The 17,238-nt window shown below is 42.9% G+C and overlaps 1 protein-coding gene across 2 annotated transcripts in view; it reads right to left on the bottom strand.

Moving 5' to 3' along the window:
• Positions 1-17,238, bottom strand: part of LOC138744367 (STE20-like serine/threonine-protein kinase) — a 105,322-nt gene that overhangs the window by 16,576 nt on the left and 71,508 nt on the right. Inside the window, exons 12-13 of one of the 2 annotated variants that reach the window (XM_069900413.1) lie at positions 9,110-9,289; positions 3,623-3,715 (exon numbers count right to left, since the gene is read on the bottom strand). In XM_069900413.1, coding sequence (XP_069756514.1) covers positions 3,623-3,715; positions 9,110-9,289 — 273 coding nt within the window. The remainder of the gene's footprint in view (positions 1-3,622; positions 3,716-9,109; positions 9,290-17,238) is intronic. The other variant, XM_069900414.1, reaches the window with a different exon arrangement.

Below are 17,238 nucleotides of genomic sequence, written 5' to 3'. Positions count from 1 at the left end.
GATGTCTATATCAATAATCTGGATGATGTGGTAAATTGGATCAGAAAGTTTGCTGATGACACAAAGATAAGAGGTGTTGTGGACAGCACAATGTGTTGCAGAGAGATCTGGATCAACTGAGTAAATGGGCCAAAAATTGGCAGATGGAGTTTAATGCAGAAAAGTATGATGTGATGCATTTTGGAAGGACAAACCAAGGTAGGACATAAATGGTAGAGCACTGAGGAGTGCAGAGGAGCAAAGAGATCTGGGAATACAGATACATTGTTCCCTGAAGGTGGCGTCACAGGTGGACAAGGTTGTAGTGAAATAGTTTAGCATCTTAGCCTTCATAAATCAAAATATTGAGCATAGGAGTTGGGAGGTTATGTTGAATTTGTTTAAGACATTGGTGAGGCCAAATTTGGAATATTGTGTGCAGTTCTGGTCGCCTAACTACAGGAAAGATATCAATAAGATTGAAAGAATGCAGAAAAGATTTACCAAGATGTTTCCAGGTCTTCAGGAATTGAGTTACATGAGAAGATTAAACAGGTTAGGACTTTATTCCTTGAAGGGGAGATTTGATAGAGGTTTACAAGATTATGATAGGTATAGACAGAGTGGATGAAAGTAGACTTTTGCCACTTAGATTGGGGGGGGGGATAAATACAAGAGGTCATAGTTTTAATGATGAAAGGGGAAAGTTTGAGGGGGAACATTAGGGGAAAGTTCTTCACTCAGAGTGGTGGGAGTGTGGAATGGGTTGCCATATGATGTGGTGATTGCAGGCTTGATCTTGAGTTTTAAGAATAGAGTGGACAGGTACATGGATGGGAGAGGTCTCGGGGTTATGGAATCGGAGCAGGTTAATGGGACTAGCAGACTAATGGTTGGCACAGACTAAAAGGGCCAAATGGCCCATCTTCTGTGCTGTAATGTTCTACGATTCTATAGGTCAGGACTAGATCATTTGGCCTAGTGTCTGCACTAACCCTAAATCCCATCTGCCTGAAAATGGTCCGCATCTCTCCACCCCGGCCTATCTGTTGAACATTGCTCTGGCCATATCTTCAACTGATCTGTATTCTTTGACAACCTTCCTCACGATCTACAACACCAATTTTACTTCTTGCCAGGTTGTGCAAACTTTATAATCAGTCCAACGACATGTTCATCCAAATAATTTTGATAAATGGCCAACAGAAGTGTCAGCACTGATACTTGTGGAACACCACTGGTCATGGTGGGATGAGCATCTCTCCAGCACTACCGCTGGTGGGAACGGCCAAGCCCTTTTCACCTGCACCCTTGGAATCTGTACTCCATTCATTACAGACCAAGCCCAATGGCAACCTGACCTCTTGTATGCAGTGGCTAAATGCCACCTCCTCGTGCCTCTCTCTGCCCCAGCACCTTCTCCTAATACCTGGAGACCTCCTCCTCTGAGTCCAGTTTCTGTCTCAAACCAGCCCAGTGTACTACTACCATGTGCTGGCAGGCCAATTGCATCTTCTCTTTCCCCTACTGTTGTCTCTTCACACCTGCTACAGCTTAGAGCCCTCAAAGGAAAGGAGTAGGGGTAGAGATGAAAAGAAATGTTATTGCCCAAGGTGATGAATCTTTGGAATTCTCCAGCTAGAGTGAGGGAAAGCCAGTCATGGATACAAGACAGAGATTTCCCTCTGGAGCTTACTCACTGAATTTGGGGCATGAGTTTGTGTATTGTTGTGCGATTGGTCACTTCACTAGAGGTAGTCACTCCCCTTGTGGGGAATAGGTCAAAATAAGCCGGGGAGGGGGCGGTGGGGGGGGAACACTCAGCTTCACAGCTTCTTGTTGGACTCTGACATTATGGAGAAGATTCACAGCCCACACAGCACCAACAGAAAGCAAATGGAAACTCCATGCCTGGATCACAACTGCAGCTCCAGGGTCTCCAACACTAACCCCCAGGGTCTGGGACACTCACCCTCAGGGTCTGGGACACATGCCCTGGGACAGTAACCGTGCCTCACCCCTAGGGTCCAGGTCCCTCACCCCCTGGGTCCGCTTCCCTCACCCCAGGGGCTGGGTCGAAAGCACGACAATCAATGTGAGAGCAGCGTCTCCTTTGCAGTTATCTGATCCCACACTTCCCTCTTCCTTCAACAGGGTAACCTAGAACAAAAACCTGTACAATTTTAAGCTCAGCTTTCTGAAAGGCGTGTCTAAGGGGTAGTCCGCGGGATTCATAATGAGTGAGCGAGGCTGGAGAGGCAATGCATGCAGCACACAGTGCACACAGCACACACAGGCCCACAGAGATGCACAGCACACTTTCCATGTACAAAGGGCAACTTACATCCTGAAGCTGTGCGTTGGACAGGGTGCATGAGGACAACTGAAAGGACTGTATCATGGCCTGAGCGATGCCCTGTGGATTGAAATATAATGGAGCCCCCCCCATCAGCAAAAGGACAAGGCAGTGCACACATCCAGAGACCACAACATCAGGCAGCATGCAAAAAGAAAGGCAGAAAGCAGGCCTGGCAGAAAGGGGACTTTATAACATAGAACAACACAGGAACTGTGTCTATGTCTGTGCCGACTAGGATGCCAATCTAACTCACTCATCTGCCATTACGCAATCCATAATCACTCTGCTCCCTGCCTATTTGTGTGTCTTTTTCCTCTTTAGGTGTGAAGACATGCAGCCTGACCTGACAGGTACACCTTCCTACTCTGCATTTCACAACTCCCATATCTCTCACTGTCAAACCTCTCCCATTTAGATCGCTTTCTTTACAGCTTAGCCCCATGACCACCTTGGTTTTACCCAATCATGGATAGTCCTCACTACCCTGCCAGCAGTTTGTTTATCCTCCCTCGCAGTTCTGATAGAGCGCCATGTCCCCTCTCACAGGTACAGCCTGACCTACCTTGATTTCCATGCAAGGACCACTGTTCACAGTTCATGCAGACACTTTGCTATGGTTGGTAATGTTGACAAGACTGGATATTGTCCCTCTTTGACCCAACAATTCATTGGGCAATATTTAATGAACAAAGCCTTAAGAAAGTCAGTAAATTCTGAGGCCATGGTCTTGCGGATGAGGGAAGATTCCAGAAGGGGAGTAGGCTGGCAACATAAGGTTGACTGATGTTGAGGTTGGGATAAAGATGGCACTGGTAGTTAACTGTAGTTGGAGTATGCCAGAGGACCATCCTACTTAGTGCAGGAGGGGAGGAAGAGTTGGGAGAGATCAGCGGATAAGGACATGTCAGTTGGGAGGATAGAGCATGGATCAAAAGCATAGAATAGGGTTTGATTCTGGGAGTGGTCTGTACGAACCCACAGAATGGCAGGTCTGTATCAATAGGCCATCAGGGATTCTCCATATATTCACATCCCAAATGGAAGGCATAGAAGGCCCAGACAACCGGTATAGGCTTGCAACAACTCAAAGGTAATGAGGCCTAATTCCCCAGCAACCATCAAAAGACTGAGGCGGAAGTAGATGATGGAACATTATCCATACCGCTGCATGTGGGCATCCCACATGCAGGGTTGACACGCAGCAACACATCAGAGATTTCCTCTCACACTAGGACTCTTGTCAGGAAACAGCGCAGTTGATGAGTAATGCCACTTGCTGTTTACCTGAGCATGCAAGGACTGCGAGAGCTCTTCTCGGATTCGTTTCATTTGCTCTTTTCTCTGTTCTCTGGGAAGTTTATCCACTTCATTTTTAACCTACAAGCATGCAGAGGGTTGGGGGAAGTACATTCCTTTTACACAAGAACATTCAGCAGGAGAGCTCATAGGCCGGGCTGGTTAGCACAAGGTTAGGGGTTAGTACTTCCAGAGTTCCAGGCCAGCAGCTTTTAGTGATTAGAATTAAAAAGGCTTTTTGAAGACTTTTAATATGCGAGTTTCTGGAAAGCATTGACATATGTGCTTTAACCTGGAAATAATTTAAAACATAATTTGTGATATTTCTGAAGGAATTCTCCAAACTTTTCACATAGTGCCTGTAACCATGAGCCGTTCTGCACATTAACAGCCCGCAAAAATCAATGAAATGTATTGCCATGGAAGTTGTGCTGTTCATTGAGGGCCAGAATATCCAGTGAATGTACAGCAATGATGACTGGCCTCTTCCAGCATAGAGCCTTAGAACAGAACATTCCAGATCCTTCAGTGCTGACCTATATAAACCTACTCATCAATAAAAACCTTCCCTCCATCACACCAATATCCCTCTATTTTTCTTGTATGCATGTGCCTGTCAGACTGCCCCTAATGTTTCAGCCTCCTCCACCACATTCCAGGCACCCACAACTCTCTGTATATAAAAAAAACTTACTCCTGACATCCCCCTAAACTTTCCTCCTCTCACCTTGTATACATGTCCTCTGGTATTTGCTACTGTCACCCTGGGAAAAAGGTGCTCTCATAATCTTATAGACCTCTATTACTCACTTCTCATCCTTAAGTGTTCAGAGAAAAGCATTGCCCCATAAGACATGTTCTCTAATCCAGGCAACACCCTGGTAAATTTCCTCTGCACCTACTCCAAAGCTTCTACATCCTTTCTGTAATGAGGCACATTAGTACCTCAATTAGACCAAGGTCATTTTCTCTGGTGAATACAAAGTATTAATTTAGGACCTCCCCAACCTCCTCTGCCTCCAGGCACATTGCTTCCCTTATTTGTAAGTGCCCCTACCAACACTCTTGTCACCTTCTGTTCTTCATGTAAGCATAGAACACTTGAGGGATTTCCTTAACTCTACTTGCCTGGGCCTTCTCGTGGCCCATTCTAGCTCTCCCAAGTTCTTCCTTAAGTTCCTTCCTAGCTACCATACAATTTACACAAGCCCTTCCTGACTTTTGCTACTAAACTTTATGGTTCCTTCTTCCCCTTAACTATTTGTCTCATCTCTTTTGTTAACTACAGTTTCCTTAAACTACCATCTTTTCCCTATATCAGTGGGTCAAATGTATCCAGAACCCTGTGCAAGTAGTCCCTAAACATCCTCCTCTTCTGTGCTTTTGCCCGAGAAAATCTGTTCCCAACTTGCTCTCCCCAGTTCCTGCCTCATCCCATCGTATTTAGCCCTTCCCTAATTAAATATTTAACCATTTTTGTCCACTATCTTTGTCCATAGTTCTGGTCATTATCACTGTAATGCTCCCCCACCAAGAGGTCTGCCACCTAACCAGGTTCATTACCCTGTACTAGATCCAGTCTGGCTCTCCTCTAATCAGCTGGTCCACACATTGCATTAGGAATCCTTCTTGGACACACCTGACAAATTCTGCCCCATCTATCCCTCTTGGGGCCTGTAGACTACTCCCAATACAGTCATCGCTCCCTTCCTCTTTCTGACTTTCACTCAGTAGGCAACGTCCTTCCTTTCTGCAGCTGTAATTAGGAATGCTAATCCCTCCATCCTGTTTTACCCCCCTTCCTATCCCTTTGTAACATCTAAATTCTGGTACTGGCATCAGCTAATCCTGTTTTTCTGTAAGCCAATTCTCTGTCATGGCCACAACTACATCATAATTTCACATACTAATCCATGCTCTGTTTATCTCTCTTATTCATAATATTTCTTGCATTGAAATAAACACATTTCAAACCCTCCACTGCCCATCCTTCTTCACAATCTCATTACATATTGGATCAACCATTCTGCTCGATTGTCTGCTATCACATTGTAGTTCCTGTTCCTGCCAAAATTGTTTAAACCTTTCCCAGCAGGAGACTGGTCTCCTTCCAGCTCAGATGTAACCTACCATTTTGTACAGATCGTACATTCCCCTGAAGAGAACCCAATGATCCAGAAACTTGAAACCCTGTCCCCTGCACCACTTAGCTCCTAGATAGTCTTGGTTTAACAGTATTCTTTCTGAGGCAGTGGAATTGTGTGCATCTGTAAAGTGAGGGATAAACCCTCAGCTTGATGATTCAAGAGATCCTTCCAAGTTCAAAGCCTTACATTGGAAATATTACAACACAGGCAGGTAATCACCAAATCCATTCTAATTTTTGAAGTCAATAAGCAATAATACATTCTCAGAATTCGCATATTGAAAGGATGTTTTCTACTGTGAAGTTGAGGGGAACTGCATGCTGTTCTCTGCAGCAAGGTGTGACCTAGTCAGGCAAAGTGAATGCAACATTTAAACCCTCCCGACTGACAGAGCTTGGAGAATTCATCAGCCAGTGCCAGTACTGCAGAGTACAACAAGCTTCACAAATATTGTCCCACTATTCAATTGGCCACCAAGCAAAGGTCTACCCAATGTAAGAAGCAGTCTCCCATTTCCCTTCCTGTACCTGGGACTCTGCCCACCACAGACCCAGCTCTTGCCTCAACAAGTTCAACTTGGGGCAAAAGGGAAGAAAATGGGAGCAATGACACAAATTGGGTTAAAATTACAAGTACAAATGTCCAAAATAAGGAGTCAGCAGATCCTTCCTCCTGCAGCTGGAGTGTCTGATGGGAGTCTTCCTTCAGTCACTGACAGGTAGGCAGGTATATACACCACATTAGTATGAGAGATGACAGCCAGTGATAAAGTTAGAAAAGAGGACTGAGGCAGGATGATTGGAGTTGTTCATACCGGGCCATGCCTGAGGCAGAGAACACAGCTGCTTGGTGTCTTGGGTCATACTCAAGGGAGAATGAGATTTCTGTCGGCATGGTGACAAACCAGCATGGGTGCTACAGCTCTCATTACCTGTGGCAGAGACTTGCTGTGCCTACACTCAGCCCTGGCTGTGAGTTTCACCCTGCTCCCTCTTCAGTGGAGAAGTTAGCAGAGATTGGGTTCTCGTTAACTACATGTGGGTCAGGCCCACTGGAGGCACAGGGGATTTCTGGTTCTGCTAGTCTCTGCCACACACCTCCACACCAGGAGGCAGCATACTGCTGCTGGAGTACAGCATCAGCTGCCTGTCCCAGCCTGATGGACTGGAACACACAGGAAATGCAAGAATTTGAAATGGACCCCAATATCAGAAAGACCATCCAAGTGAGCAACGGCCTTCTCCCCCTCCCCCTTCTCCTTTATAATTCAGTCCTGCTCAACAGTGGGCTTCTCTGATGCTAACCGCCTATCATAAGCACACCAAGCAACTGCTGCCTTGGTCATGGGAGAACAGGCTGCCCAAGGAGAATTGGAACCACCACCACCACCACATCACACCAGGAGATTTCCACTGACATATCAGAGTGCTCAAATCAAAAACACAGACACGTGAAATCCACAGAAATCAAAACAACAATGAGAATCAATAAAACATCAACAGTGACAAAAAAAAACAGTGGTGGCCTGGTACCAGAACACATCCCATAGACTTCAGACCAATCACCATACTGATAACCCACCCCACTCTCACTGCACCCAATAACACCAGGAAGTGTGCAATGGTACCAGCCCTTCAGTGAACATGGCAATGCACAGGAAAGCACAGAAACAGGCTCTTTGTCCCACCACGTATGTGCTGACCCTGATGCCAAATTAATCGAATCCCATTTGCCTCCACGTGGCCTGGATCCCCCCCCCCGCCTCATCTGTGCCTGTTTCTATGTCTGCCTGAATGCCTTTCAAATACTCCTATTGTATCTGCTTCTCCCACTATTCAGGCAGCCAGTTCCAGGCACCTGTCACTCTCTATGTAAACAACTTCCCCACACTCCCTGCAAAAACTTACTTCAGTGGGCAGCCCATACAAGACTTACCTGTGCAGTGGGCGACAGGAGAATTATTCTTTCAAAAATTCTACGATGGAAAGGGAGGCTGTGGGATGCAACCCACCCCTTCCCAACTGCTCTGAATATCCACAGCCTGCAGGTGTTGAGATCATTGTAGTTCCTTTTACACCATCCATCAAACACCACCGGGACAGGTACAGTGTGTGTCAAGCAGATAGAGATACTGTCCATAAACATTCCTGGGATTGGTACAGAGAATATCAGGAACAGACGGACAGCGTCCATCAAACACTGCTGGGACTGGTACAGCGCGTCATAAGGCAGAGGCAGATATCATCCATCAAACACTCCCAGGACTGGTACTAATTGAGATTAAACATCGAGTAAGTACCACCCAATGCAGCTGATCTGTCAGCTTGAAGCATGGCTGAATTAACTTAAAGCCAATAGAAACTTACACACAGCGAGAATGGATGATGGGAAGTTCAGGGGAAAGGCAATGTGGTGAGAGGGGGAAATTGAATCAGTTAATAGGCAGCTGGCATGGAGGCAGAATTTGCTTCTGGAGATAAATATGCTTCCCTCAGAAGGGAGCTGGTTCAGTACCTCAAGAACAGGCAGCTGGGGAATGTCAACACTGGTTAAAAGGGGGTCAGGAGTGAAGAGCCAGAGAGACAATGACCCGAGTGGTGGGAGTGACAGAGCAGGAGACAATGACCTGTGTGGTGGGAGTGACAGAGCAGGAGACAATGACCCGACTGTGGACAGTGATCCTGGGAGTAGAGATGTTGAGGGAATGAAGCTCAGCTCCCAGACTGGATGGGGTCAGTGCCCAGACCTGGGTTGGGGAAGGGTCCGGCACTCAGACCAGGTTGGGGAGAGGCTCAGTGCCCAGTCAGTATAGAGGGCAGGTAACCAAAGAGGCAACTATATCCAGACAGGAAATTATGTAGAGTAGTCTGAAATTGCATCACTGCAGTACATCCAAAGTTCAGCCTGCAAAACTCCTGGGTCCTCAAAAGCCAGAATAGGTTCCTGCTCCACACTCAGGCTGTTGATCACAGTGAATGTTTGGGAATCCTGTACCTTGCATTGTAACAAAGGCTTGCGCCTGCTTCTAAAAACCAATGGCACACAGGATGGTGAAGATGCAGATGGTGCCCTAAGCCGACACGGTGCTCTTTACTTTCCATGAAAATCTGAATCAGGTTGGGCAATTTTGTCAAACTCTGACTGGCCCAGATTGGATAGAGTTGTCACCATTGCTGGCATCTCTTTCTTGTTTGGCAAGGGTCTCTATCCTGGGCTGTGTGGTGCCAGAATGGGATCCCTGCTTGGACCATACCTGACTGGCTCAGCCACTCCTGGACAGACTCAGCTCTGTTCCCTGCCCACCATCTCCCCTTGCGTGAACCCTTACCTCCTTTTTGCGGTTTTTTAACATGTTCTGGAACTTGGAGAGCTCTTTCTCCTGGTCAGACTTGATTCGCTTTGCCTCATCGCGTAGCCGGGTGGTGTGATCCTGTTCAAGATGCTCAATGGTCTGCTTCTGCTGCCGCTCTAGGTTTTCAATCTCCTGGTCATACTGACGCTTCTTACTCTGTGGTGTCAAGTTCAGATTGTGAAATTGGATCATCGCAAAATTATTTCTAATGGTATGCAATAAAAATCAATCCCAACTCCCACTTTACAGAGGCCACAATCTCCAGTTCACAAGGAGAAGAATTCCAATATGGAATGCTGAGCTACAAGCTGCTGGAAAAGATGAAGGTGGCATGGGAGCAGATTGAGAATGGGGGAAGCACAATGAACGGTGTTAGAGAACGGAGTGAAGGCAAGTTAGGAGAAAGTAACTGCAGATGTTGGAATCTTCAACAATGAGAAGGTAGAAGGACTCAGCCGGTCAGACAGCATCCATGGAGAGAAAGAGTTAGTCAATAGTTTGCATTGGGACCCTTCATTAAGACCAAACGAGTGGGTTGGAGATCAGGGGCTGAAAGGAGGATCATGGGCGTGGCAGTTGTGGGGGGGTTTGGGGAAGAAAATTTGTGACTGGAGGATGAGAGCATGGTTGTCCCATGTGAGAGGGAAGGGAGAAAGCAGTGCCTGAGGGATGGGAGGTCCAATATTATCTGGTGTTTGGGGCGGGGTAGAGGGGGGTAGGGAGGTTCAGTGATGTGTCAAAGGGGGAAACGTATGGCTGGTTTTGCAGGGAAGGGAAAGTTTGCAGCATTGGGTATTGTCCACTGTTAGGAAAGGAAGGTATTGGCAGAGTCGGCACATAGTTACTCAAATGAGTGGTGGTACATGCTGGGGTTTGCCATAGAGAGCCACTGAAGAGAAACACCCTAACAATTCAGGAGTTGATAAAAATAGCATGCCTTAAGTCTCCAGGAAAATGCTGATGAGCACAGCTGACAGACTTTAAAAAGTTGAAGATTCTCTGTTCCCAGAGGGTGGATGCAGCAGTGGTATATGGGTGACAACATAGGCAGCAATTAAAAGGAAGAGTTATAAACTGGCAGAAAATACTTCACTTTAACAATCCAACAGGGGGGAAGTCACGTGATGAAGTAGTGGCCAGTAGGGTAAAACCAGCCCTCTCCAGAAAAAAAAGTCAAGAAAAGACAAAGCTTAACAAATATAAAGTATAAGAAATAGAAGATAAAGTTGCAGAGAAGAGAAAGAAGTTGGCACCCAGGAAGGAAAAAGTAAAACAACAAGGAAAAAAGAAAAGTCACCGGAAAAGCACAAAGGAACAGGGAGCCATGGTGGCGAAGAGCGCCCGATCTTCAAAGTTGGTGCCAGCCCCGCAGAGTTGCATCCCCCCGACCAGTGGACTGCAAAAATGGCTCTCTGAGCCAAACAAAAGTGCGCAATACGCAATCAAAGGTAAAAGGAAACACTGATGGGAGGGGGGCTCAGCCGAGGAGCAGGCAACCACGACACAACCAGCTGAGGGACGCCCAATACCAGGGCTCTCAGCTGGAAGATGAGGAAGGCGGCAGAAGAGGGAGTGAGGAACCAGGCGAGGAAGAAAGTAGACGGGGTGAACAGCAAGAGGAGCAGCAGCAGGATGCCCGACAGATGAGCAGCCCAGGAGGGGAGGATCAACAACAAGAGGCCCAGCAAGAAGAGGCCCGACAAAGTGATACAAGCAACTCATCAGGAGAATCAGAAGAGACACAGATACAAAGAAGAGAAGAAGACACAAACACAGGTACAGACACAGAAGAAGAAGACCAAGATCTTCAGAGAAATAGAAGGTAAAACAGATGGACAGAATATAGATAAAGCCTTTTTTGAAGAACAAATGAGAGCATTAAAAGAATGGTTGTCATTAGAATTTAGTGCAATTAAAAGAAAAATGAAAAGAACAGAAGATAAAATGTAAAGTTTAGAATAGGTCATGACAGAAATAGGGAAAAGAATGAGAAACGGCTGTAGAAATGGAAGTAAATGACTTAAGAGGAAAATTGGAAGAAAGTGACAAAAAAAATTAAAGAGACACAAGAGTTGTTATCTCAGAAAATTGTTATGTTGTAAAATTATAGTGGGCCTGAAGGAAGGTGAAGGCGGCACAGACATGAAGGAATTTATAAAAGATTGGATCCCAAAGGACCTGGGAACGACAGAAATGCAGGAAGAAATGGAAATAGAAAGGGCACACAGAGGACTAGCTCCGAAACCGCAGACACATCAAAAACCATGATCTATCTTAGTAAAATTTTTGAGATATACGACAAGAGAAAATATATTGGAGTGGGCAGGAATAAAGTTAGAGAAGATAATAAACCATTGGAATATTTTTTTACCCAGACATAAGTTTTGAACTCTTAAAGAGGAGGAAAGAGCGTAATACAGCAAAATCGATTCTATGGAAAAAAGGTTATAAATTCATGTTAAGACATCCAGCCGTGCTTAAAATATTTATACCCGGGGAGCAAAACAGACTGTTCTCGGATCTGGAGGAAGCACAAGAATTCGCAGAGCGTTTGCAGGATAGAAGGAGAGATGAAGAGATATAATAAGAATGAAGAAAGGTGATAAAGTATATATAAAGATGTAAAAAACAATGTATATGTAAAGATCTAAAGAGGGAAAAGAGAGGGGAAGGAAGGAAGGGGGAAAAAAGAGAGAGCTTTGTTATATGTGTATTGAAAAAAAGTGTTTTCTGGGGGGGTTTGGAGAGAATAACAGTCACTGCGAAATCAGTTGACGTTTGCGAGCAAGATCGCAACCCAAATGGAAAGGGAAGTTGTGGTGGCCCAGCAAGGGATAAGGGGCAACTCAGGGGGGATGGGGGGGGATTTGGGGTTAAGGTAATATTGGGTGTGGGAATTGTTGGAGTATTTTATGTTTTAAATGTGTTGTCATACATTGAGTTTAAAAAGGGAAAACTGAGAGATGAAAATGAGGAAAGGGGAGTGGAGGTGGTGAGGAAGCGGAAAAAAGGTGTAAACAAGATATAAGATGGCCACTTTGAACTATATGACTATAAGCATTAATGGAATACATAACCAAATTAAAAGGAAGAGGCTATTAAATTTACTGAAAAAAGAAAAAAATAGATATAGCATTTGTGCAGGAAACACATCTAACTGAAGTGGAACAAAAAATAAAAGAGAGACTGGGTAGGACACGTAGCAGCAGCATCATATAATTCAAAAGCTAGAGGTGTAGCCATATTAATTAACAATAAACACAAGGTTACGCATGATACAGTATAATTGGTTACACAGGTTATATATCACGCCTCAAAAATTAAAAGAATGGGATCCAACATTATCAGATAGATGATTTTGCTGTAAGAAGGAAATGGGAACAACAATACATGCAATTTGGGCATGTACGAAAGTGAATACGTTTTGGGAAGATCCAAGTCAGATATTAAAAAAAAAATCACAAAAAATAACATACCAAAAAATCCAGAGATCTTTCTTTTAAGTAACATAAGAAGTAATGAATTAGGCCTCAAATTGGATAAAGCGCAAAACAAATTCATTATGATAGCTTTAGCAGTAGCAAAAAAGTGTATAATGTTAACTTGGAAAATGGAAGAGAGCCTGAGAATACAGCAATGGTACATGGAAATGAATTTTTTCCATTGGAAAAAATAACATATAATTTAAAAAATAAAGTCACATTACTTGAACAAATTTGGGAACCATACATGGAACATAAAAGAGAGAGCTTGCCTTGGACCTCCACCCCTTAAAATGATAAGAAGACAAAACGATTTGATTCAGTGTGTAAAAACAGATGACGCATTTTTCTTGTTTATTTTTCATTGTGTGAAGACATTGTTTTATGGTTATTGTATTGCATATGTTGAATATTTATTGGTTTTGGAGGGGGCTGGGAAGGGGGGAGGGAGGGTAGGGGGGAAAAAAGGGGAGAAAATGCCACTGTGTATATTTAATGAGAAACATTTATATATATTTTGGTTGATATGGTTCACAGTGTGAAAAATAAATTATATAAAAAACTGCAACAGGGAAAGATATGACAGTCAGAGGTCATTCACTTTAAGGTGGAACAGAACAAGGAGTAAATGCAAACAGGCTTTTCCACTGAGGGTTGGTGAAACAAAAATGAACGAATGTAGGGAAAGGGGAATTGTTTAAATGCAACATTAGGGGGAACATCCCCATGCAGAGAGTGGTGAGAGCTTGGAACAAGCTGCCAGCAGTGGTATTGAATGCGGGCTCGATTTTAACTTTTAATAGAAGATTGGATAGCTACATAGATGGGAAAAAGTTTAAAAACCACTGTTTCAATTGTACCTAATTGACTAGTTCTGTGCATGGTTTCATAACTCCAAAGGAAATGGGCCACAGACAATTTTTCTCAAGCAAAATATTTCAATAACAATTGGGTCTAGAGCAGTGATTCTCAACCTTCCCTTCCTACTCACATATCACCTTAAGCACCACTTACTGGAAGGAGTCACGTGATGGAGTAGTGGCCGGACGGTGAACTCCAGCCCTCTCCAGAAAAGTCGGGAAAAACAAGAGAAAATACAAAGGCACAGAAATACAAGTTAAAGAAAAGTGAATATAAAGGTGGAAAGAAGATGGAGACAAAAGGAGAAAAATCAAAATCAACGGAAAGAAGAGAGGAAGAGAAGACAACGGAGGAAAAAGGTGAAGGCCTTACCTGTCCGAAGAGGCCCGCTGTGGAGAGAAGACCCCACTACCTCAGGTCGGTAGAAAGAGAACTACAACAATGGCTCACAGAGCCGAGTAAAAGTGCGCAACCGCGCATGCGCGACTCCTCGCGCATGCGCGATGCGCATACAAAAAAACACACCGACGGGAGGGGGGACCAGCTGGGGAGTCGATCTCCACAGCCGGCAACGACAGCTGCAGAACACCTGCAGCAAGAAGAGACCACAGAAGACAATAGAAACAAGAAAGAAGAGGAGGAAAGGGCAGCAAAGAAACAACAGATTGTCAACCTAGAGGAAGAAGAAGAGGAAGAGGAAGAGTACAGGGAAATAGAAGAAGAAAAGATAGGCAAGGTAAAGGAGGTACTTGCTCTTGTTAGAGGATACATGGAGTCATTTAAAGAATGGCAAACACAGGAATTCAATGATTTAAGAAGAAGAATAAACAACACAGAAAAGAAAATAAATAAAATGGATATGACCTTAACAGAAATGGGGAAAAAAATGGACAAGATGGAAGAACGGGCAATAGCAGCAGAAATGGAGGTAGAAGACTTAAAAAAGAAATTGGAGGAATCTAATAAAAAAACTAAAGAGACACAAGAATTACTAGCCCAAAAAATAGATATAATGGAAAATTATAACAGAAGAAATAACATAAAGATAGTGGGCCTTAAGGAAGATGTAGAAGGCAAGAATATGAGGGAGTTTATAAAAGAATGGATCCCTAAGGCCCTAGGATGTCCAGAACTACAGCAAGAAATGGAAATAGAAAGGGCACATAGAGCATTGGCCCCTAAACCACAACCACAACAAAAACCAAGATCTATTGTAGTAAAATTCCTAAGATATACTACAAGAGAAAAGGTACTGGAGAAGACAATGGAAAAAGTAAGAGAGGGCAACAAACCACTGGAGTATAAAGGGCAAAAAATCTTCATTTATCCAGATATAAGCTTTGAACTCCTAAAGAAGAGAAAAGAGTTCAATGCAGCAAAAGCGATTTTATGGAAGAAAGGATATAAATTTACACTGAAGCATCCTGCGGTATTGAAAATATTTATTCCAGGACAACAAAACAGACTATTCTCGGATCCAGAAGAAGCACGAAAATTTGCAGAACAATTACAAAAATAGACTGAGGGATGAAGACGGGTAATGAGAGCAAAAATTATCACGATTGATATGTATGTGGGTAAAGACAAAAATAGACTGAGGGATGAAGACGGGTAAGGAGGGTAAAAATGACCACGATTGATATGTATGCGGGTAAAGAGGTATAAGAGTGAATAGAGACAATGGGCATATGTGAAAGTATCTGTAATTAGAGGAAAACATAGAAAGTATAGACAAGAATTAATAAGGGAAGGTAATGGAATAGAGAGAATAAGGAGGGAACTAAAAGAGTGACCTTTGTGACATATAAAAAACGAAATCTTTTCTGGGGGGGGCTGGGTGGGGGGAAAAGAGCGGTCACTGCAAAATCAGTTGACGCTTGCGAGTGGATTCGCAAATCCAAATGGAGAGGGGAGATGTGGTTGTCCGACAAGGGATAAAGGGCAACTCAGGAGGGGAAGGGGAGATTGGGGATAAAGAAGATAGAAATAGGAGAATAAGGAAAATGTTGGATGTTGTAGGAATGTTGTCTGGTAAAGAGTTGAAAATAAGAAAACAGAAATGGAAAAGGAGGAAAGGTAATGATGGAAAAACGGAAAGAGAAGATAAACAAAATATAAAATGGCTACGCTGAACTATATGACTCTAAATATTAATGGAATACATAACCAAATTAAAAGGAAGAAACTACTAAATTTACTGAAAAAGGAAAAAATAGATATAGCATTTGTCCAAGAAACACATTTAACTGAATTGGAGCACAAGAAATTAAAGAGAGATTGGGTAGGACATGTAACAGCAGCATCGTATAATTCAAAAGCAAGAGGAGTGGCTATATTAATTAGCAAAAATGTGCCATTTAAAATAGAAGAGGAAATAATAGATCCAGCAGGGAGATATGTTATGATAAAATGTCAGATATATTCAGAGCTTTGGAATCTACTTAATATATATTCACCTAACGAAGAAGATCAAAAGTTTATGCAAGATATCTTTTTGAAGGTAGCTAATACGCAAGGGAACATACTAATAGGAGGGGATTTCAATCTGAATTTGGATCCAAATATGGATAAAACGGGGAAAAAAATTAACAGGAAGAACAAAGTAACCAAATTTATAATTAAATCAATGCAAGAAATGAAACTTGTGGACATATGGAGGAAACAAAACCCAAAAGAAAAGGAATACTCATACTACTCGACTAGACATAAAACATACTCAAGGATAGACCTATTCCTGTTATCAGCCCACATACAAGGGAGAGTTAGGAAAACGGAATATAAAGCTAGACTATTATCGGACCACTCACCCCTGTTATTGGCAATAGAACTAGAAGACATCCCTCCAAGAATGTATAGATGGAGATTAAACCCCATGCTACTTAAAAGACAGGATTTTAGAGAATTTATTGAAAAACAATTAAAAATGTACTTTGAAGTAAATACGGAATCAGTGGAAGATAAGTTTATACTATGGGACGCAATGAAAGCATTCATTAGAGGGCAAATAATAAGTTATGCAACCAAGATGAAGAAGGACTATAATCAGGAAACAGAGCAGTTGGAAAGGGAAATAATAAACATAGAAAAAAAATTAGCAATAAAGGAAGATACAACCAAAAGAAGAGAATTGGCGGATAAAAAAATAAAATATGAAACATTACAAACATATAAGGTGGAGAAGAATATAATGAAGACAAAACAGAAATATTATGAACTAGGGGAAAAAACACACAAAATCCTAGCATGGCAGCTTAAGACAGAGCAAACTAAGAAAATGGTATTGGCAACAAGGAAAAAAGACAAACAAATTACATATAATCCAAAAGAAATTAAGGAAAACTTCAGAGAATTCTATGAACAATTATACCGAACCGAAAACGAAGGGAAAGAAGGGAAAATAGATGAATTTTTGACTAAAATTGAACTACCAAAACTACAAATAGAGGAACAAAATAAATTAACAGAACCATTTGGAACAGTAGAAATACAAGAGATAATAAAAAATTTACCAAATAATAAGACACCAGGAGAGGATGGACTCCCAATAGAATTCTACAAAACATTTAAAGACCTAATAATACCGCCCCTCCTGGATGTAATCAACCAGATTGATGAGACACAAAACTTACCAGATTCATGTAAAACAGCAATAATTACAGTGATACTAAAACAAGGGAAAGATCCACTCTCACCAGCGTCATATAGACCAATATCTTTGCTAAACACAGATTATAAGATAATAGCTAAACTATTAGCGAACAG

Source organism: Narcine bancroftii, chromosome 10 (assembly GCF_036971445.1).
Source record: "Narcine bancroftii isolate sNarBan1 chromosome 10, sNarBan1.hap1, whole genome shotgun sequence".
Taxonomy (NCBI): Eukaryota; Metazoa; Chordata; class Chondrichthyes; order Torpediniformes; family Narcinidae; genus Narcine; species Narcine bancroftii.
This window is presented reverse-complemented; position numbering and strand designations above follow the sequence as displayed.